Below are 25,044 nucleotides of genomic sequence, written 5' to 3'. Positions count from 1 at the left end.
CCCAAATTTATGTATTAATTTGTGGTAATAAAAAAATGTTACTGACGTTCATACATTAAATTGTTTGATTTAAATTGTATTTTTCAGATACGGCATTGAGCTTATTTTTGTAGGAACCAGCAGTGGCCTTACCCGGTTTTTACACGTAGTCTCAATAGAGTCCATTGTAGATCAGTAAGTAAGATACAAAACAGGGGCCTAATTTAATGAACACTCGCAACTTTGCGATCTCGCAGTGCAATGCTAAAAGACTTACAAAGAGGATGCTTTATTGTCTAGCTGAGCCTAAGAGACCTTTGTGAATTAGGTCCCAGTTTCTTTTTTCTACCTTACGCAGCCGAATGAAGCTAAAAACAGGGAAGCAAAGCATCAATGCCATTAATAAGCACCGTAAATGGTATTAATCAGAAAATTGCTACACCAAGATTGAAAGACTGCTTTAGATTAACATATATTCTATAGTTACCATTCATCAGTGCTCATACTGGAAATGTTTTTAGTTGAGCCAATTTTCAGAAATGTAGAGTATTTCCTAAAAAATCATTAAAATGTGATTAATTTAAGGAGTATTTTATAAGCCAAAGTCTTTTTTTTTTTAACCATTTCGTGTAAAAATTAGTAATTTGCTAATATGGCAATGTGCAGGGTGAGCCCTGATTCATAACTTTGTATTGGCTTGCCTTCTTAAAGTAAAAAGGCTAGATATAATTGTTAGTTTTCTGATGGTGGCAGCAGTGGCAGTGGTAGAGATGACATCAACTTTTGAATTAAAATTTAACTTTGTTTTGTTTAACGAAACCACAAGAGCACATTGATTAATTTATCATCGGCTGTTGGATGTCAAACATTTGGTAATTCTGACATGTAGTCATGCCTTTTTTTGCAGAATGAGAACTAGCTTATGTGACACAGTGAACCTGTAATTAAGTGAAAATATTTAATAGAAAGACAAGAATGAATTCGACAGATATGGAGAAACATGAATTAAAATGTTACGGCTTGTTATGTATTTTCAGGAGTTTTTATGATATTAATAGAAGGACGATTCTAGACCTATATTACCAGCGAGCAGTGAATGGGTGGGAGGATGGCTACAACTACACATTTCATTTGAGGAATCCTATAGGTGGGTACTACTTTCTCATACACAGGCTGGCTGGCTGTCAGGCAGGCAGATTGTTGTATTTAATTCTTAATGTATGGATGGATGAATTATTGAACAAATACCTTTCAGAAAGAATCAGTGAATCAGGGGGTTTAGAATATGGTGGCCCAAGTTCAGTAGTTTTTCGACTTGGGCCATCAAATAATTACTTTGGGCAAGCCAAATAGCAAATAAAAAGAAAACAACTATGATCGTATGAAAACAAAAGAAATAAATCTACAAATCACTATGTTTGAGTAATGTTTGATTTACTGAACACATGGAACATTTCACTAACAAATAGTTGGCTGCAAGAAATATGTGACCAGAAATATGTGACCCATCCATGATGTTAAAAAACCCAACTAAGAATGTTTTGTAAACTTTACACTTTTGACAAGAGTTGTGGCCAGTTTGATTTTCATGGCCATAATTCTGTCCAAAACAAAAAAGAAATTAACTATGGTTGACAGATGTATGGCCCTTGAATTTTGTGCAGTTTGGTAGTGACAAAATAAGAGAGGTTTCTGTAAAAGTACAATATATCATGATATAGCATAATTTTAACTAAGTGAGCCTTAAACTGTAATACATGTTAAATTTTTTCTAATAAAGGTTTTTTTTGGGGGGTGGGTGGGTTTGGGGGTGGGGTGGGTGGGTTTGGGAGAGTTCCCATTCACTTGCAAATAAATATTATATACTCATTTAAACAAGATAAAGCCTTCATTTGTTTAATACTGTTAATTGTGTAATCATTCTGTGTTGCTCCAAATGTACATGTAACAGATAATCAAGCTTCACTGAAGGGATTCGAACCACGGATCCTCAGGATGAGATTCCCACACACTACCAACATTAATGATATTTTTAGAAGGTTTTAAAAAAAAGAGTTCTACCCTGATGTATACTTTTAGCATGTTTAAAAAAAAATTGTTCTTCTTGTTCTTGTTCAAATAATCTTTGAAGGATGAATTTTGGTTTGTACAAAAATCAGTTTTTTCAATTGGTCTCAAAAGACCTAAAAATGAGATAGGTAATTATGCTAAAAGGCTGATGATATGTTACACACAAAACAGCAGAGGTGTCATTACACAAATATTCCTTTTTCTTTCTTTGAAGATTTAGAGTCGGCTACAATAATAATGTCCACACCAGAAGTAATAGCCAAGCACGACAAGAGAAAACAATCCGTGGCCGCGGTCGTGGGATTCCAGATGAAGTTTGACAAGTTTAAGGAGCTCTTTTCTAACATCACCAACTACTGTCCTAAAGACATGCCAGGGGGCTGTGAATACACCTGTAACGATACAGAGGTGAGAATTTACCTGAGTATAGGTACATCACTAACTACTGTCCTAAAGACATGCCAGGCAGCTGTGAATACACCTGTAACGATACAGAGGTAAGAATTTACCTGAGTATAGATACATCACCAACTACTGTCCTAAAGACATGCCAGGGTGCTGTGGATACACCTGTAATGATACAGAGGTGAGAATTTACCTGAGTATACATTGTAGGTACATCACCAACTACTATCCTACAGATATGTCGAGGGGCTGTGAATACACCTGTAATGATAGAGAGGTGAGAATTTACCTGAGTATAGGTACATCACCAACTACTGTCCTAAAGACATGCCAGGGGGCTGTGGATACACCTGTAATGATACAGAGGTGAGAATTTACCTGAGTATAGGTACATCACCAACTACTGTCCTAAAGACATGCCAGGGTGCTGTGAATACACCTGTAATGATACAGAGGTGAGAATTTACCTGTAATAATATGGAGATCAGAAAACACCTGTTGAAATATAGAGATGAGAACTTATCTGAGTATAGGTAGAACAGAAATTATCGATCTTGAAATTACTAAGTTTTTCCATTGCACTATACTATAATGACATGACTGACAAAAGGCACCTAGCTTACAATTAATATTGAAAGGTAAAATTTGTATATACATTTTAGGTGAATCATTTGAAATATCGCATATTTTATGTATAAACAAATTCCCATTTCTTTGATAAATATATTTTGTGAAATGTTAAACATATTATTGTTCTTTTCGTGTTAGCATAATTATCATATGTGGCTATATTGATATTGTAAAATGCATTGTGTTATGTTTAATGTACTTCGACTATTTAACTTTTGAATCAATGACTGCTTTCTGTTTTCAGTATATGAGCTGTTACTTGATTGACAACAATGGTTTCGTAATGACGTCCAATGATGTAGAAGATTATGGGGTAGGCATAATAATCATATTTGATCAGTACTATCTAACTTATGTGTGTGGAAATCTTTTTATATCAGCCTGTGTCCAAATCAGAATTTGATTGCAATTTGGGGCAGGACGTATACGTAGCCCAATTGTAAAGTGCTTGCTTGATTTGCGATCGGTTTCTGATTGATTCCCATCATTGGGCCCATTGGGCTGTTTCTCGTTCTAGTCATGACTGGTATATCAAAGGCTGTGGTATGTGCTATCCTGTCTGTGGGATGATGCATATAAAAGATCCCTTTCTACTAATGGAAAAATGTAGCGGGTTTCCTTTCTGACACTATACATCAAAATTACCAAATATTTGACATCCAATAGCTGATGATTAATAAATCAATGTGAATGGCGACTTTTAATAAAAACATTATAGGTACTCCGATTATGTGATTTTAATACGCAAGCTTCGTATTGAACTTAAATTCTAATATATTAAATACGTACATTACAAACAGGTAACAAACAGAGGTGTTAAAGAGATTAAGAAACTGTTTTGATGTCATGATTATGGTCCAGCTTTTACAATGAGCCGTAAGTGGCCATGACATTGTAATTGTACTACGTGACATTGTTTAGGCCGCCACTGGATTTTTATCTGAAATACCAAACATACAAGTGTGTTTGCTACAAACTATAACAATATTACTTTGTGTAATATGAGGAGAGTTACTTCATTTTAAAACATCAGACAAACACATCTGATGCACTACTAACACTAAATGTTAGAGAAATCAAACTAAGAAACTTCACGGTTGAGTTTATTTTTGACACTAAGACAAGGGCCTACCTTCTTTATATGCAGGTACACAGCTGCGTACCACCTGAGATTACAAATATTTTTTTATTAAAATACATGATGTAAACGTGTGTATGCTCTATGCCAATAGCATTTTATATCATGGCCGAAAAAGTCTGCTTACCACCTGAAAATCCCAAACTAGGCCCCTGTAAGTGTAACAATACACAAGTGTTGTATTGTTTTAGGCCTGACTAGACAACAAAGAGCTATTCTATTGTTATACATCAGTCATTGCTAATTTAATAAATAGTTGTTTGGTATGCTGTATTAATGTTTTGAGAATTAATTAAAAACTGTGGTTTATACGCACAGCAGTTACGGTAACATTCATAAATAAAGTGCACCACTTTATAAACCGCACCTTGCAATTCAGTAGTGGCGTATAGGCAAACAAATACAGTAGTAGTTTTATCCTACAAAAGTGACCATCTAACGTTTCGTTAATATATCACCTTTCACAATTAATCATACATGCATTCTGCCTACATTTTAAAAAGTGAATTAAATTAATATCCAAGTTGATGTAAACTGAGAGAAAGGAATAAGGGCACATTTCTTAGACCAAAATATTTCAGTCACTTCCTAACACTAAAAATTAGGAATTTGGTTGCAGCCATTCTTTTCTGTGAGTGTTGGTGTGTTCCCTTGTTTCTTTCCATCAGTATATCAATTGTTTTTCACAAAATGGAATCCCTTTCTTTAAATGGTGAATTGTGTACATTTTACTTGTGTTTCAGACGGGTGATTTTTTTGGATTGGTGGATGGATCTTTAATGAATGAGCTTATCATGCAACATATTTATGAAGAGTAAGTATTCAGCAGCCATTACTACAGTTTGTAACAGAACACCTGTGATGACTGGTTTCTAATATGTATTAGTGAACATACACAGAGAGGAACATGGACAAAATAAAATGAAATATGTGTTCTTCAAACTATATTGTTGAACTATAATAGTAATAAGTATTCTGGTTTAGTCGTAGGTTTACATTTACGTGCAAAACTAGGCTTATGATGTTTTGTGAAATTGGGTCTTGATGTGCAATCAACTGAGGATCAATCTCAGTCAGTGTGTCATTGGGCTGTTTGTCGTTCCAGCCAGTACTCCACAACTGGTCTAACAAAGACCTTGATTGTGGGATGGTGCATACCAAAATATTCCTTGTTTATTGAAAACAGCAACCCATAGAGTTGCAGCAGCAGGTTTCCTCTCTCATTTATTTGTGTGGTCCTTAACCAGTGGTAAATAATGTTTAATTTTATTTTTCCTGTGGGAAAAGAATAAAAAATATATTGCATACAAGATTACAACATGAATGTAGCCCTTTAAACACTAATTTTGTAACGATGTGGCCTTAACACAGACCCTTCGTGTAACTGTGTTTGACTGCACATGAAGTACTATTTGTGTGATCTGTTGCATCACTATTTCTTTTCTTCTTCTTCTTTTTTCTTTTATATTCTTTTGTATATAATATATTTCCATCCACTGATTATCCGTGACTTTTTAAATGTAGTTTAAATATCCAGCTATGTAATATAGGTCTCCATGTATATTGTATGTATATAGAAGAGGGTCTCATAAGTTGTCAAACTTGTGCTCAATTCTTTCGTTGTTTGTACAATAAAATATGTTTTAAATCAATCAACCATATGGTGATACCATAATATTATAGCTATAAATAAAAATGTGTTGAGTGCATCTTTAAATAAAACATTCTCTCTCTGTTTTTCTCTGTCTTGCACATTAATTATGTATAAATATTGTTCCATTTTAGAATCAAAGTAACCGACAACCAAGGTGTGTGTGAGGTACTTGCCAGTGATGGGGAAAGTTCAGCTTCATTCCTTATGAATGTGAGTATATCTAGAGTGACCGTAATTCATCTTCTAGAAACCGGTTGGGTCATTTCTGGTTCCAACAAATACTGCAGTACCGACGTATAGATGATTTTAATATAGGCCATTTGTATAAAAGATCTCGTTTTGCTAACTGAAATGAATATCAGTAGAACTTCAATACAAGTAATTTTGTATTAATTAATTATATTATTTACTTTTGATGATCCACACTAATTTTTTTAAATGTCGCACACCATTCTTTGATACACCATAATTGCTAAATGTAAATTATTTGCCATTTTAATATTCAGAAGTTTGAATGTGTGCAATCTGTATAGTATTAAAAACATGATAACTAGTTTATGACGTAGAATATGGACTTTATCCTGTGAATTAGGTAAGAACAGGAAATCCTGTGAGGCCTGCCAAGTGTTGATTCCCACTCGGCCTGAACAGGATAAAGCCAATATTCTTCATCTTAACTAGTTCTTATCTTTATCCTGCATACCATAACAAGAGGAAAGCCTATTATTTCTGTTATTTCAGCTACATTGTACAACGATATAGTGGTCAAAAAAGTGATTTTGTAATGTAGCGATGCATGTGGTATCAAAAGTGATAACTTGCTAGTTTACGTTAATGACTTTGCTTTAATCGGTCATCATTATCGGCCTATAGAAACCGTGATTGCAGGATAAAAACATGTTAACTGTTTGTTCTGAGCTGTGTTGTATTTTGCCATGTTGTATTATACTGTACTATATTTCTGTAAGAATTGTTTACTGAATAATAATTATTATTATTTATTTTATTTTATTTTTTCAGCCTTTAAAACAAATATTTAGCTGGATAACCTGGTCAATTGCTAAAACTGTTCTGTAAGTTTTTGGTGCATGTTTCTTGATGTATTTCCTTTGTTTAGTAACTGTTTTACTGAAATGTTTTGATTAATTATTTCACAGTGTAAAAAACTAAGGACAATTTAGGCCCATAGGAACTGGATGAGGTATGATGGGGTGCCCATAGGAACTGGAGTGGGGATGATGGGGTGCCCATAGGAACTGGAGTGGGGATGATGGGGTGCACATAGGAACTGGATGAGATATGATGGGGTACCCATAGGAACTGGAGTAGAGATGATGGGGTGCCTATAGGAACTGGAGTGGGGATGATAGGGCACCCATAGGAACTGGAGTGGGGATGATGGGGTGCACATAGGAACTGGATTAGGGATGATGGGGTGCACATAGGAACTGGAGTGGGGATGATGGGGTGCCCATAGGAACTGGAGTGGGGATGATGGGGTGCCCATAGAAACTGGATGAGAAATGATGGGGTGCCCATAGCAACTGGATAAGGGGTGCCCATAGAAACTGGATGAGAGATGACTGGGTGCCCATAGCAACTGGATGAGAGATGATAGAGCGCCCATAGCAACTGGATGAGAGATGATAGGGCACCCATAGGAACTGGAGTGGGGATGATAGGGCGCTCATTGGAACTGGATGAGAGATGATAGGGCACCCATAGGAACTGGATGAGAGATAATAGGGCAATTATAGGAAGTGGAGGGGGGATGATAGGGTGCCTATAGGAACTGGATGAGAGATGATAGGGCGCCCATAGGAACTGGATGAGAGATGATAGGGTGCCTATAGGAACTGGATAAGAGATGATAGGTCAATTATAGGAAGTGGAGGGGGCATGATAGGGTGCCTATAGGAACTGGATGAGAGATGATAGGGCACCCATAGGAACTGGATGAGAGATGATAGGGTGCCTATAGGAACTGGATGAGAGATGATAGGGCACCCATAGGAACTGGATGAGAGATGATAGGGCGCCCATAGAAACTGGATGAGAGATGATAGGGTGCCTATAGGAACCGGAGTGGGGATGATAGGGCGCCCATAGGAACTGGATGAGAGATGATAGGGTGCCTATAGGAACTGGATAAGAGATGATAGGTCAATTATAGGAAGTGGAGGGGGGATGATAGGGTGCCTATAGGAACTGGAGGGGGGATGATGAGGCACCCATAAGAACTGGAGGGGGGATGATAGGATGCCCATAGGAACTGGAGGGGGATGATGGGGTACCCATAGAAACTGGAGAGGGATGATGGGGTACCCATAGAAACTGGAGAGGGATGATGGGGTACCCATAGGAACTGGAGGGGGGGGGGTGATGGGGACCCATAGAAATGGAGGGGGGATGATGGGGCACCCATAGAAATGGAGGGGGATGATGGGGTGCCCATAGGAACTGGAGTGGGGATGATGGGGTGCCCATAGAAACTGGATGAGAAATGATGGGGTGCCCATAGCAACTGGATAAGGGGTGCCCATAGAAACTGGATGAGAGATGACTGGGTGCCCATAGCAACTGGATGAGAGATGATAGAGCGCCCATAGCAACTGGATGAGAGATGATAGGGCACCCATAGGAACTGGAGTGGGGATGATAGGGCGCTCATAGGAACTGGATGAGAGATGATAGGGCGCCCATAGGAACTGGAGTGGGGATGATAGGGCGCTCATAGGAACTGGATGAGAGATGATAGGGCACCCATAGGAATTGGAGTGGGAATGATAGGGCACTCATTGGAACTGAATGAGAGATGATAGGGCACCCATAGGAACTGGAGTGGGGATGATAGGGCGCTCATTGGAACTGGATGAGAGATGATAGGGCACCCATAGGAACTGGAGTGGGGATGATAGGGCACTCATTGGAACTGGATGAGAGATGATAGGGCACCCATAGGAACTGGATGAGAGATAATAGGGCAATTATAGGAAGTGGAGGGGGGATGATAGGGTGCCTATAGGAACTGGATGAGAGATGATAGGGCGCCCATAGGAACTGGATGAGAGATGATAGGGTGCCTATAGGAACTGGATGAGAGATGATAGGTCAATTATAGGAAGTGGAGGGGGCATGATAGGGTGCCTATAGGAACTGGATGAGAGATGATAGGGCACCCATAGGAACTGGATGAGAGATGATAGGGTGCCTATAGGAACTGGATGAGAGATGATAGGGCACCCATAGGAACTGGATGAGAGATGATAGGGCGCCCATAGGAACTGGATGAGAGATGATAGGGTGCCTATAGGAACCGGAGTGGGGATGATAGGGCGCCCATAGGAACTGGATGAGAGATGATAGGGTGCCTATAGGAACTGGATAAGAGATGATAGGTCAATTATAGGAAGTGGAGGGGGGATGATAGGGTGCCTATAGGAACTGGAGGGGGGATGATGAGGCACCCATAAGAACTGGAGGGGGGATGATAGGATGCCCATAGGAACTGGAGGGGGATGATGGGGTACCCATAGAAACTGGAGAGGGATGATGGGGTACCCATAGAAACTGGAGAGGGATGATGGGGTACCCATAGGAACTGGAAGGGGGGGGGGTGATGGGGACCCATAGAAATGGAGGGGGATGATGGGGCACCCATAGAAATGGAGGGGGATGATGGGGCACCCATAGAAATGGAGGGGGATGATGGGGCACCCATAGGAACTAGGAGAGGGGATGATTAGTGCTCTGGTCACTTTTCTGAAGTTTTTATTTTCCACCCTATATAAATAAAAGTAAAGAGCACATTGATTTTTAATCTTATCATCGGCTATTGGATGTGAAACATATGGTCATTCTGACACTGTTTTTTCTTTTATGACAGGCAGCAAGGGATCTTTTATTTGCACTTCCCACAGGCAGGATAGCACAAACCATAGCCTTTGTTGAACCAGTTATGGATCACTGGTCGGTGCAAGTGGTTTACACCTACCCATTGAGCCTTGCGGATCACTCACTCAGGGTTTGGAGTTGGTATCTGGATTAAAAATCCCATGCCTCGACTGGGATCTGAACCCAGTACCTACCCAGTACCTACCAGACCGATGGCCTAACCACGACGCCACCGAGGCCGGTCCTAAATAAATAAAGACAAACATCTGGCTTGTGCCCCCCCACCTCCCAGAGATTGTGTTCCCCATTAGAGGTGTTCCTCACTAGAGCTTGTGTCTACCACTAGAGCTTGGTGTCCACCACTAGAGCTTGTATCCCCCACTAGAGCTTGTATCCGCCACTACAGCTTGGTGCCCACCACTAGAGCTTGTATCCCCCACTAGAGCTTATGTCCCCCACTAGAGCTTGGTGCCCACCACTAGAGCTTGTATCCCCCACTAGAGCTTGTATCCCCCACTAGAGCTTGTATCCCCCACTACAGCTTGGTGTCCACCACTAGAGCTTGTATCCCCCACTAGAGCTTGGTGCCCACCACTAGCGCTTGTGTCCCCCACTAGAGCTTGGTGCCCACCACTAGAGCTTGGTGCCCACCACTAGAGCTTGTGTCCCCCACTAGAGCTTGGTGCCCACCACTAGAGCTTGTGTCCCCCACTAGAGCTTGGTGCCCACCACTAGAGCTTAATGCCCACCACTATAGCTTGTGTCCCCCACTAGAGCTTGTGTCCCCCACTAGAGCTTGGTGTCCCCCACTACAGCTTGTGCCCACCACTAGAGCTTGTGCCCCCCACTGGAGCTTAATGCCCACCACTAGAGCTTGTGCCCACCACTAGAGCTTTGTGCCCACCACTAGAGCTTGTGTCCACCACTAGAGCTTAATGCCCACCACTAGAGCTTAATGCCCACCACTAGAGCTTGTGCCCACCACTATAGCTTGTGTCCACCACTAGAGCTTGTGCCCACCACTAGAGCTTGTGTCCCCCACTAGAGCTTGGTGTCCCCCACTAGAGCTTGGTGTCCCCCACTAGAGCTTGGTGCCCACCACTATAGCTTGTGTCCACCACTAGAGCTTGTGCCCACCACTAGAGCTTAATGCCCACCACAAGAGCTTAATGCCCACCACTAGAGCTTAATGCCCACCACTAGAGCTTAATGCCCACCACTAGAGCTTGTGCCCACCACTATAGCTTGTGTCCACCACTAGAGCTTGGTGTCCCCCACTAGAGCTTGGTGTCCCCCACTAGAGCTTGGTGCCCACCACTAGAGCTTGTGCCCACCACTAGAGCTTAATGCCCACCACAAGAGCTTAATGCCCACCACTAGAGCTTAATGCCCACCACTAGAGCTTAATGGCCACCACTAGAGCTTGTGCCCACCACTATAGCTTGTGTCCACCACTAGAGCTTGTGCCCACCACTAGAGCTTGTGTCCCCCACTAGAGCTTGGTGCCCACCACTAGAGCTTGTGCCCACCACTAGAGCTTAATGCCCACCACTAGAGCTTAATGCCCACCACTATAGCTTGTGCCCACCACTATAGCTTGTGCCCACCACTAGAGCTTGTGTCCACCACTATAGCTTGTGTCCACCACTAGAGCTTGTATCCACCACTATAGCTTAATGCCCACCACTAGAGCTTGTGTCCACCACTATAGCTTGTATCCACCACTAGAGCTTAATGCCCACCACTATAGCTTGTGCCCACCACTAGAGCTTAATGCCCACCACTATAGCTTGTGCCCACCACTATAGCTTGTGTCCACCACTAGAGCTTAATGCCCACCACTATAGCTTGTGTCCACCACTATAGCTTGTGCCCACCACTAGAGCTTAATGCCCACCACTATAGCTTGTGCCCACCACTATAGCTTGTGTCCACCACTAGAGCTTAATGCCCACCACTATAGCTTGTGCCCACCACTGTAGCTTGTGCCCACCACTATAGCTTGTGCCCACCACTAGAGCTTGTGTCCACCACTATAGCTTGTGTCCACCACTAGAGCTTGTGCCCACCACTAGAGCTTGTGCCCACCACTATAGCTTGTGTCCACAACTAGAGCTTAATGCCCACCACTAGAGCTTGTGTCCACCACTAGAGCTTAATGCCCACCACTAGAGCTTAATGCCCACCACTAGAGCTCGGTGCCCACCACTAAAGCTCGGTGCCCACCACTAGAAGTTAATGCCCACCACTAGAGCTTAATGCCCACCACTAGAGCTTAATACCCACCACTATAGCTTGTGTCCACCACTAGAGCTTAATGCCCACCACTAGAGCTTAATGCCCACCACTAGAGCTCGGTGCCCACCACTAGAGCTTAATGCCCACCACTAGAGCTTAATGCCCACCACTATAGCTTGTGTCCACCACTAGAGCTTAATGCCCACCACTAGAGCTCGGTGCCCACCACTAGAGCTCGGTGCCCACCACTAGAGCTTAATGCCCACCACTAGAGCTTAATGCCCACCACTAGAGCTTGTGTCCCCCCACTAGTGCTTGGCGCCAACCACTAGAGCTTGTGTCCACTACTTTAGATAGCATTCCTATGCAGAATTGACTATATGCAGGATGGATCTGGGAGGCACTACAATTACTATTTTATGCTATGTGGGTGTGTGTCTATGTAGACGTGTTAAAAACAAACTTGTGTTTTGTGGGTGGTGTGTATACACAATGTCATCAATTTGGAACAGCCCTGTGTTAACATTTTGAAACTGTACACTTCAGTTTAAATATAAAACTTGGTAAAATGAGATTCTACAATTTGGAAAAAATATGATATAAATAGAATTAATATTATTGTGTTTGATAGAACAACTTTTTCATAATATCATATGTATAATCAATTTCAGTGTGTTTCACTATTGCTGTTAATAACTTGTATGCAGGGTATTTATGTCTCAAAGTAGAAAAAGGTAATTATCAAAATTCTATGCAAATCGTGAAAGGTGTAATTCAATCAAAATCATACAGGACATTATGTTGTATGTGTTTGTTTATTTCAGATTGTTATCAGAATGGAACTTCTATAGTTGGATTAGTAACAGTTTCCATGCAAAAGGTGAGACTGTTATAATAGTCAATTTTTTAATCCGGTGTATCAGAATAATACATTTTTGGTTGTTTGTTTTTAGTAGAATATATTGTCACCATGTCAACCTTTTTTTATGAATAAAAAGAACAATGCTTAAGTCTGTTATTAGTCCAACCGGAGGGAACTATAGGTTTCATCTCTGTCCTGTCTGTCTATCAGTCTGTCCATCCATCTTTCCCACATATAATTTTGTGTATTGCTTTATCATGTACAGCTACAGATCAAGTTAGACTTTCATGGCGATTTACCCATTTTTGACAGAGTTATTGCCCTTGAATTTAAGAGATACAGAAATTTGTTGGGCTCGGTAGGGGACATATATTGCTTTAGCTGTACTCGTGTTATGTATTGAGACTATTGATTATATAGTAAGATAGAAAAAATATAATCTAAGATGTGCTTAATGGTGGTAGTTAACCATATGTATTTTCTTTGTTTATTTGTTTACAGCTGAAGAGTCTGATTATGATGGTTTTGTTGAGAAAAATATTGTCAAGTTTTATCACCGATTTACCGTCAGTGCTGACCCAGAGATTGGCCTTGGTCCGATGGAAGACAAAATCATGTATTATGAAGGTTGTGATAAAGAAGTGAAACTCTATAACTTTAACATGACAACTCTGAGAAAAAAGAACACTATTGTAGACACAATTACTGGGTGTGGAAACTGCAGAAGCTACACACCAGGGTAAGTAGCATTATCTCCCTTTATACTTAGAATTATCTCCCTGTATTAATTTGTGTCCAGTATTTGTATTGGTTATTTTGTTTTGTTTTTTCATTTGTACCATTTACATATATATCGTTGCAAATTTTGTAAGAAAGAATTTGTTTCACATAGTTTGTGGAAAGCTGTATCATTTGATGAAATCAATTAAGAATATCATATAAACAAAATCTGAATAAACAATCTGAGAATGTAATTATGCACCACTATTGACAAGTAATGAACACATCAAAAAGACCACTGAAAAGTTATTAATTCATTCCAATATTATGTTTGTATTTATTTTACTCTTTAAAAAAAAAGAATATTGGTAGGTGCATGTACATATACATGTAGTTATTGTGTAATACACCGTTAGGGCCAAAACTAGTTGTGAGGTACTGGTTGGGATGTGGAAAAAATCCAAAGATCCACTGAGTAGCATCAGTTCTACAATGCATCAAACATCAGCCCAGTCATCTCAAGTTAATCCTGCCTCATTAGACTATAATAAAATAAATCCTAGATCTTAAGCCCAACCTGCCCCAGTGATAGAGCCCCCCCCCACCCCCAATTTGTTTAATTGGACACAAAAATTTACCTTTTTACTTTATACATAATGATATGATGCTTGGTGTGTGATATTTTCAATGCCATGACTACATTTTGAAATTTAGTTTTTTTTTATGAAAATGTAGTATTTAATTTATTATAGCTTTACTGTTAAAAGATAAGATCATAAATCATTAAAATCATGTTGAACATTAGAAAATGCATTGTTTGTTGTAAACTTATAAAAATATTTTTTACTTATTTATTTCTAGTCCTGTTTCCACATAAAAGCAAATTAAGCTATATTATATATTGTAAATAAATGTTTAGGTTAAGGATGTCTTATTAAATTAAATGGTCTTAACTGGTACTTTTTTGTCTGTGCAGTATGTTTATTATATATATTCATGTCGAAGATCAGTTTAGAAAATGGTTGATGTGTACTTATGGCATTGCGTAGCTTGTAGCATGTTTGTATCTGATGGTTGTTGCTTAATAATTCTGTAAATGTTTTTACTGGTAGTTAAACTGAGAACAAAACAATGTTGTAAACATATTTAAAGTATTTAAATTAGGCTATATGTGCACTAAGAATGCATTTTGCATGGAGCAATATACCACTATTGTTTCAATGTTTGCTTGAATAATTAAGCTGCTGCATTTTTAGTTGACTATAATTCAAAATATTGTTTAAATGTTAAATGTTTGCATGCTTCATGCCTCAAATTTGGCAAGTTAGAGGGCAAGGCCGTTTTGTCTATAGATCAATGAAGATTTGTTGACGGCATTACGGTCAGAATGCAAGGCAAACGTCAACAAGTGTCTTAATGTAACACAACAGTACACATTCAGAATAAAGAAGTGTGAACAGTTTCATGTTTTCATAATAAAAGAACTTTCAGGAGTCGTGTTTGAGTATGAGGACCAATGACTAACATGCAAAATAAGGCACGTGCAGTTTGGCCATGTGATTCTGTTTTTCATGGCAATGGAGCATAGCACTAGGATATTGCAGCAATTTGCTACATTGTCACTGTTAAAACTACTTAAAACAGGGCTTGAATTCAATGACGACATCGATGCAATTACTGTCATTAAGAGATCAATTATGATAGGTCGGAAGCATCACCGATGACTGAATAAGATGTATTGCCATTGGTAAAGCTCCTCAATGACAACAAAATGTATATGTGGTGTACATTATATGCTTGTACATGTATTTAACATTTGTACATTTGAAATAGGTCTACATACAGCAAAATAACCTTTCAATCATGTTTATTTGCTGCAAAAGTAATTCTTTAAAACAAATTGCCATAGCTAGCCTCAAATTTGCCATTGGTGGGCCGAATTTAAGAATCTGCATGTCACCCACAGCAATAAAAAAAAAAAATTCCCATGGGTCACAAATTCTTGGATTCAAGCTCTAATGTTGTATTCTGTTAAGTTAAATACTTTGGGTCAAATTTACAAGGCCTATGTGTAACTACATACATTTACTATGCTTAAACACTTGCATTTAAGAAAAAACTGTCTTCATAAATTTGGCCCTTAATGTTTAACAATGATTTGAGGATAATAATAATTAAAGAATAAAACACTGCACTGTTTAGCACTACACATCCACAGTGGTATGTTGAAAGGCAAATGTTAGGACTTAGGAAAGCAGGGTTCTATCATTTTTATAAAATCAACTAGCCATGGGATCAGTGATTTAAAAAATTCACTAGCCCTACTTTACTTTAAATTAATACAATTTTACTAGATAATTGTACTAATAAGATATTTCACCTAAAGAGGGAGATAGAGGTTAAAAACACTAACATTGGGGGTTTAGGTGGGGGAAGGATATTCATATTTACAAAATAAACTTAACTGCAACAGTTAACTTCTTTTTTTTCATTAGCCCTCGTGCTTGGCAATATTAGTTATTTACTAGCCCAACATTGAATATCAATAGCCACAGGAGTGAGACTACCATAATCTAGAAGCTCTGGGAAATAGTCATTTTATTTGTCATCACCACGTTCACAAAACAGCACTGCCAGTGTTGTTTGTATAACTGAATCACAAAGTCAACTGACTTTTCAATGGACGAAAGCAAGATTTTTATTTCATAACTTCTTACATTGTATGGTATTAATAATAATAATAATAATAATAGTGGTACCTGGAAAATACAAAGATTAATTCGGAAACATCTGTAAGCAAAACTACATTCAGAAAATAGTTACTAGTTTTGCTATATGAAACAATATGACACATTTGTTATATATATATTATTGTCAATTAGTGCAAAGTTATTTGTGTTGATTTTTTAAAAATCCATTAATTGCTAGATGTTTAAGTTGCTATAGAAATAAACCATTTCACTGCTTCATTTAAAAAGAAAACATTAGGAAGAAAGATAATGAATGTACAGTAGAAACTATTTCTGTTATTACACATAATAGTAGTCTGTCTCTGCATGTGTGTATGCCTGCATACATGTGTGAGTGCAGGTGTTGTGTATTTGTGTACTTACGAGTGTGTGTATATATAAGCTAGTGCATTTAGATGCATTCATGCATGAGGACTATTAAATTTTCAGATTGCCTATTTAAATTCCCAAAACCCAGGGTTTCATAATAAGCCACAGGTGAATATTATACAGTAATCTGATTTAGTTACAAATATATTTGTTAAATCCCTTTAACCCAATTGAGAGAAATGTTAATTTTATTGGATCTCATATATGAAATATTACTGGGTTATTTAAAAATTATCAGCTTGCTCCTTTTACAGCTGTGATTCCAGTCGGTGCCGACCAATATGTGTCAGTTTTATAGATAAGTAGCCAATACTGACTGCATGCAAATATTTGCACACACTTTGGCCTATGCTTATTGGACTTGTTTTGTGTCTGGACTTAGGCTCAAACTTAAGATTCTGGACAATTATTCATAATTGAGTTTCTGGTCATGGACACACATTTGTGTGCTAGACATGAACTTAAATTTTGTCTGGATGTGAGTGTTTGGAAGTCGATTTAGACTTTGAGTTTCTGGCCATGGAAGTCAGACTTGAGTGTCTGGATGTGGACTCAAAATTGAGTGTCTGGATGTGGATTCAAACTTGAGTATCTGTACATGGACTCAAACTTGTGTCTGGACGTGGACTCAGACTTGAGTGTCTGCACAAAGACTCAGATTTCAGTGTCTGGACATGGAATCAGACTTGAGTGTCTGGAACTGGACTCAAACAAAGTCAAGACTTGGGCTCAAAGTTGAAATCTGTTTTTAACTTGAACTATGAAGCTAAACGTCGACTAAAAAGTCTGGATTTCAAACTTATAATTGAACTAAAATTTAGGATCTAAACTTCTGCTGATAGTTAAAATAGGGACTTAGACGCAAAGGTGACTACTTATTTAACTGTGTCTGGACTTAGACGCAAAGGTGACTACTTATTTAACTGTGTCTGGACTTAGACGCAAAGGTGACTACTTATTTAACTGTGTCTGGACTTGTGAGCTTTAAGCCCAGAGACTCTTTCTTAAATAAGCATAAGACCAAAACATTATTTCTATAGCACCATTGGTGCATTTTCAGCTGAATGACTGCTCATTTCCTTTTCATTATATACAACTATACTTTGTAATTTTACATTTTGTTTTCTTACATTGCACACACAAAATATATTTATTTATTTTACAATGTACACACAATCATTTTATAAATGTTATAAAGTTTTAAATTATCAATATTTTTTGTTTTTAAGTTGTACATGACAACAATACTAGAGAAATCTGGGCAAAATCAGAAAAATGGTTATTATTGCATTTTGAAGTACAGTGTGTGTCACACTGTCACACTGTCTGATATATATATATATTTTTTATTTACTTTGGTCTTGATGATTAAAAAATGCTGTATACCAAACTGTAAACTGTTTTTCACCTAAAAAATAATTAACACAATATTGCATAAAATATTGCAGTATATATCTTTCAAGATTAAGTACTTGAAATGTTAAAGAATGAAAAAACACAATATAATCAAATGTGTTAAGCTGCCACCAAAGAGAGCATTAAAAGATGTCATTTTAAGGCAAATGATTGCTTAATAGAGGTCAGTTTGTACTGTATTAATTAAGTATTGTAAACTAAACAGCCAATGATGATAGTATTAAAATCTGAACAACAAAACCATAATACATGATCAGGGCTGTATCTCTGCACAAAGCAGAGTTGAATGAGATTTGGCAAAATAGTGGTTGATTCCATGAATCTCTATCTAGTGCCTCATCTATAGGAGGGCAGCCACTCCTAGAGAATTCATCCCTCTTGCACTGCCAAAAAGAGGACTGTCACTCCTATATTAGTTTATTAATCAAAACTGCTTAACCTGACTACTGGATTAATTTTTGACAAAAGACATTTTGAGTGGATACAAGTTTATAAGTTTTACTCACATATGTTCACTTTTATAAATACATAAGATAAAAGTTCATATTTGAATCAGTAAGTATTATTTTCATGTATTTTTCTAATTTTTTATGATATTAGTTAATGATATATTATTATGATATCAGTTAATGTTGATTAAAATTAGGCAAAAAAAAACAAAAAGTTGAGTTTCCATATGGGCATTTGTGGCCAGCTGTCCAGTATTTATATCCATAATTATCCCAATAACAGTGGCTTTCTGACCAGAATATTTAAAAAAACAAAAAGAACTATGATTCATATCCTAATATTTTGTGATTTTCGTTGTTGGTAAAACGATCAAATTTATTATCAAAATAGCTGTCACAATCAGCTATCGATCTGGGAAAATGACCGTGATGTGCCACGGAAAATATGAATTGGGAAATACACTGTATACAGTGTACAGTAGGTTGATTGGCGTGACGTCGGGCGAGATATCTCGCTTGCAGTAGTTAGAAGGTTAAAGCACATTAGAATTCATACTTATGGAGCATGTTTACCACTTAAACACAGTGGAGTCTTAACCAGAGTCAAGTGGCTCTGATGAAATGTGACCAACATAATATACAGTAGCGATTAAATTTGGGGATCTATTTTTGGAATTCTGCTTGAATCATTAAAAATGATATAATAGTGATATTTTGGGATTCCAAAATCCTGCTAAATTGCAGTCTTTAACTTCATCTATAATTATCATTATCAGAAATGTTCTGTTTTGCAAGTCAGAAATAGGAACATGTTTTTATAGCCGTTTATATATATGCGTGTTTATGTATCACAATGAGTTTATTTATTTTGGCATGGGATATAGACTATACATGTTATAAGCATGTATTGTGAAACAAGTAAGCTTATAACATGAGTCATGTGGTACAAAATTTATTTTAGCATGAGACTTTAAAAGTTGTTGAATGCATAATGTATGTTTTCACACTACATGTATAGCTATAATAATATATTTGTCCTTGTTTTTGTCTTGCCTGCAAATTTGAATGAATCATTCTTTCATTACACTGAGCTTAATGGTGCTAGTATCAAATATATATATGAAAGTTTTTGTATAGTCTACCAGATAGAATTGTTTCATGAAACTGAAAAATTTTCATGATTAGAAATTTAGTACATCTGGGGCCTAATTGACTAAACTCTTGCAACTTTGCGATCTCGCAGTGCAATGCTAAAAGACTTGCAAAGAAAAGATGCTTTGTTGTCAAAGAGAGCCTAAGAGAGCTCTGTGAATTAAGCCCCCCTGTTGAGCAACATATGGTATATAGATATTTTTCAGTATGGCCAACAAGAGGACATATGCTTTAAAAATATTTTTCATAAAAATTGGCAGTTTTGAAGATTCTGGTTGGTCAATATCTGTCATGAGCATCCGAGGAATTTTGAAAGGGGTTAATTTTTGTATTTGAAGTCTATAACTGGTTATATGCCTGGATTTGTCAGCATGTTTGCCAGAATCAGCATTTCTTGTATACCATTCACTGCTAGATGTAAATCCAACGAGGTAAAATAGATACATTTATTCATGTACTGTAAATGTGCTTGAAAGACATTTCATTAATTTTATCTTATTTTCATGCCTGTATCCAATTACGGTTCAAGCATGCTGTCCTGGGCACACACCTCAGCTATCTGGACTGTTTGTCCAGGACAGGGTTAGTTGTTAGTGGTTATAGCAAGAGAGAAGTCGGTGTAGTGGCCTTACCCATTGAGTCCTTAAAATTGGTTGGGAGCTGGTATTGTGATGTAAACCCAGTACCCACCAGCCTTAAGTCTGATGGTATAACCCAGGCTGGTTTGATTTGTGTCCTTTATAGTAGGTACTATTGTACTAAAAAAACCCGTCATCTATGTAAAGTAAATCAAAGACCTATTTCTTTGTCAAAAGTGAAAGCAAGACAACAAAAGTTTGGTAATTACATGCAGATGATTTTTTGTTCTCTCTTTTAAAGTTGCAGAACCTAGTTTCAGCTCGTAAAAATGGACAAAAAGTTTGGTTAATCTGCAAATCTGTAACACATTTGGATAAAGTTATAATAGACTTGCATAGATTGAAACAATAGTCTGTGACGTTGAAACAGGGAAATACCCTTTAAAATATACTGGAGCTCGTCCCCATAGCCATTACTTATGAGACATACATGTACATGTATGTGCATTTTTTACAATATGAAAAATGTATTTCTTTGTATTAGAAACACCAGGTTGCCCAGAAACACTTCAGTTGTACGTAAAGGGATAATCTAAACATTAAAATCTATATTCTAATGATGTCTGGTTTCTATACACACCTGTACAGTATATTCTAGTGATGTCTGGTTTCTATGCATACCTGTACATTATATTCTAATGATATCTGGTTTCTATACACACCTGTACAGTATATTCTAGTGATGTCTGCTTTCTATACATACCTGTACAGTATATTCTAGTGATGTCTGGTTTCTATACATACCTGTACAGTATATTCTAGTGATGTCTGGTTTCTATACATACCTGTACAGTATATTCTAGTGATGTCTGGTTTCTATACATACCTGTACAGTATATTCTAGTGATGTCTGGTTTCTATACACATCTGTACATTATATTCTAATGATGTCTGGTTTCTATACACACCTGTACAGTATATTCTAATGATGTTGGTTTCTATGCACACCTGTACATTATATTCTAATGATGTCTGGTTTCTATGCATACCTGTACAGTATATTCTAATGATGTCTGCTTTCTACATGTGTATACATGTACAGTATATTCTAGTGATGTCTGCTTTCTATACATACCTGTACAGTATATTCTAATGATATCTGGTTTCTATACACACCTGTACAGTATATTCTAGTGATGTCTGGTTTCTATACACATCTGTACTGTATATTCTAATGATGTCTGGTTTCTATACATACCTGTACAGTATATTCTAGTGATGTCTGCTTTCTATACATACCTGTACAGTATATTCTAGTGATGTCTGCTTTCTATACATACCTGTACAGTATATTCTAGTGATGTCTGCTTTCTATACATACCTGTACAGTATATTCTAGTGATGTCTGCTTTCTATACATACCTGTACAGTATATTCTAATGATGTCTGCTTTCCATACATACCTGTACAGTATATTCTAGTGATGTCTGGTTTCTATGCATACCTGTACAGTATATTCTAATGATGTCTGCTTTCTACATGTGTATACATGTACAGTATATTCTAGTGATGTCTGCTTTCTATACATACCTGTACAGTATATTCTAGTGATGTCTGCTTTCTATACATACCTGTACAGTATATTCTAATGATGTCTGCTTTCTATACATACCTGTACAGTATATTCTAGTGATGTCTGCTTTCTATACATACCTGTACAGTATATTCTAATGATGTCTGGTTTCTATACATATTTGTCACAGGACGTACGTGGTTCGCTGGCTGCAAGATACCAATCTGATCCTTGTTGTGGCAGCGACAAACTGCAGCTGTGGGTACAATGAAGAGTTCTCCCTCGTGCCAGAAAAGATCATCTATATCCTTTTGTTTTAAAACCATATTTTGGTGTTTATTCTTGTCAAAAACCATTTAAAACCATATTTTGGTGTTTATTCTTGTCAAAAACCAGAAACACAGAGGCAGTGAAAACAAAAATCATTCACATTTTGTACATTACATATTTTGCAAACTGTTTTTGTTTCAAACTAGTTCATGAGTTTTTGCTGTTTTGCAATTGATTAAAATTGATTGATAATTTTTACTATTGTTAGATGTGTTACTGGTGCAACCCACCCCACCCCGACTCCTGCCAAGAAAAAACCAGGACCAGTAATGAATTATCTTTGTTTATGCAGATCTATACGGTAAAGTTAAAGTTTATTTAACGACACATTGATTAAAGGCACACCGGCCTTGGTGGCGTCATGGTTAGGCCATCGGTCTACAGGCTGGTAGGTACTGGGTTCGGATCCCAGTCGAGGCATGGAATTTTTAAACCAGATACCGACTCCAAATCCTGAGTGAGTGCTCTGCAAGGCTCAATGGGTAGGTGTAAACCACTTGCACCGACCAGTGATCTATAACTGGTTCAACAAAGGCCATGGTTTGTGCTATCCTGCCTGTGGGAAGCGCAAATAAAAGATCCCTTGCTGCTATTCGGAAAGAGTAGCCCTATGTAGTGGCGACAGCGGGTTTCCTCTCAAAATCTGTGTTGTCCTTAACCATATGCCTGAGGCCATATAACCATAAATAAAGTGTGTTGAGTGTGCTATTAAATAAAACATTCCTTTCTTTCTTTCTTTATTTAACGACACATTGATTAAAGGCACAGACCCTAGTTTCAGCCTGTGAAAATGAACAGTTAATCTACACACCTGCCTAACATTTGGATACGGTTATAACGGAGAAAAGCTGAAGTTTTTTATGTTTAAACCTGAAAATATTGTCTAAAATAGACTAGAGCCTGTCTCGATAAACATTATTTTTCAGACGAACGTGCATTTTTAGAATTAAGAAAAAGCATTTTGGACTATTACAAAAACCTGCATGACCAGAACCACTTCAGGTACGAATATTAATATTCTAAATAATAAAATAAGTAAGTAAGTACTCCTAATTTAAATTATTAAAAACAGCTTTAATAGTGAAAAATGTGTTGTAGTGTTTAAAAACTAGGGTGTGTCCCTTTAATTAACCATTGGCTACCAAACGTTTGATAATTCTGACACATGGTCTTCAGAGGAAACATACACCAATGCTACAGTCTTTGCTGCTGATGGAAGAGTCTAGTGGCTTTCCTCCATGTATCAGAATTACATAATGTTTAATCAATGTACTCTAGTGGTGTTGTTAAACAAAATAACCGTCAACCTTTTTCTTCATGGTTTAACTACAAAACCACCAAGTTTTTAACTGAGTAAATACAGGATGGTTTTAACAGTCTGTTCACTTACAATCCTTAACATTGATACATAATGAAACAGAAAAATGTCAGCGCAATTCCAAACTTTCCCATTTACCAAAGAACATATCGTGCTTTGATTCAACAATTGAGGTAAGTTCAGTATTTCTTATACTTCTTGTCGTTGTTTTGTAGACAACTGAGCATCGTTTCAGTAAACATTGCTGTGAGATGTTTTTAAAATAACATTAATTTTCTTTCATAAACAAATAAAAATTTCATTACCAGCTTTAACTGTGATTGAGGATGTAGCATTCCTTTTGTAAGGAATAAGTAAAAATTCATTACCAGCTTTAACTATGATTATGAGGTTATAACATTCCATTCCTTTTGTACACAATAAGTAAAAATTCATTACAAGCTTTAACTGTGATTGAAGTTATAGCATTCCTTTTGTACACAATAAGTAAAAATTCGCTACCAGCTTTAACCTTATTTGTTCAACTGATAAGGCTACGGTTACGGAGACCAACAATTGGTCATCATATTTTGTATATTTTTGTGTCAGGGTTCAAAACATGATGACCATCTCTCACATATTATAGAAGATAATGGAACTGTTAAAGACATGTATATTATGATTTTACAATTATCTTCCATTAGAATGAATCATGTGTATATAATAGATTGCCCACTACAAGACTTTTTTATTTTACATTACTGAACCCTGATCCTTTTTTTCACTGCCCATATTAGGCTAGCTGAATATCTGTAACAATTAGATCCATGGATTTCACCATGATCATGACCCAGTTATTGTCAGGAAAATAAAATGTATACTCAGTGACTGTTAATGATTCTGATCTGTATGTTAACAAACCCTTGTGCACTAATGTCATTTATTTTGTTGTTGTTTTTCAGAGAGAAGATGTGTGCGGATCGTCCAGTGTTTTTCACTCCAGACTTCATATACTGTCAACAGTTCTCTTGTCCTTGCTGGTTGCCAGCTGTTGATAAGAAAAAACAACAACCATACAGCCTTTTCCATGCAGTTCCTTAATTGTCACCATAATGTACTTAATGGATCTTGGGAAGCGATGGTGAATTCTGTGGACGGTTTTGCCACAGAGCAACTGAGTACAGCATTGCAGGAGAAATGGTTATAGAACTAAAAACAGCATAGCTCAGGGTCATTTTCAAACAGAACCAAGAGAAGAGAATCTATTTCAGTCATGCTCAAACATCATATTAGCTTTAAATACTTCAGGCAGGCACCTGTTCTTACATAACTCTGGCTTAAACATAGCTTGGACTGATACCTAAACAGCCTGTGGTGTGTTCAAGAGGGCAAGTGCTTGCAAAACAGTATGACTGGTTACAGGTTACTCTCTTATCATTTCCTTTCATATCACCTAACTTAGGCACACAAAAACCAGTCTAGTAAGTGATCCAAGCAGTCGGCCTCCTGAACACATCTCTAGGCCAAGACCTAGCTTCAG

General features: G+C 37.5%; 1 protein-coding gene across 1 annotated transcript; it reads left to right on the top strand.

The window, feature by feature from the left end:
* The first annotated feature begins 2,272 nt into the window (after positions 1-2,272).
* Positions 2,273-22,244, top strand: LOC121368879 (voltage-dependent calcium channel subunit alpha-2/delta-3-like). The gene is made up of 8 exons (XM_041493637.1): positions 2,273-2,457; positions 3,329-3,397; positions 4,966-5,036; positions 6,008-6,086; positions 6,897-6,949; positions 12,833-12,888; positions 13,372-13,609; positions 22,068-22,244. The coding sequence occupies exons 1-8, from the start codon at positions 2,287-2,289 to the stop codon at positions 22,195-22,197; spliced, it is 867 nt and encodes a 288-aa protein (XP_041349571.1). The 5' UTR covers positions 2,273-2,286; the 3' UTR covers positions 22,198-22,244.
* Positions 22,245-25,044: the final 2,800 nt, after the last annotated feature.

This window comes from Gigantopelta aegis, chromosome 3, assembly GCF_016097555.1.
Source record: "Gigantopelta aegis isolate Gae_Host chromosome 3, Gae_host_genome, whole genome shotgun sequence".
Taxonomy (NCBI): domain Eukaryota; kingdom Metazoa; phylum Mollusca; class Gastropoda; order Neomphalida; family Peltospiridae; genus Gigantopelta; species Gigantopelta aegis.
Note: the sequence above shows the minus strand (reverse complement) of the source record. Positions and strands in the feature narration are given on the sequence as shown.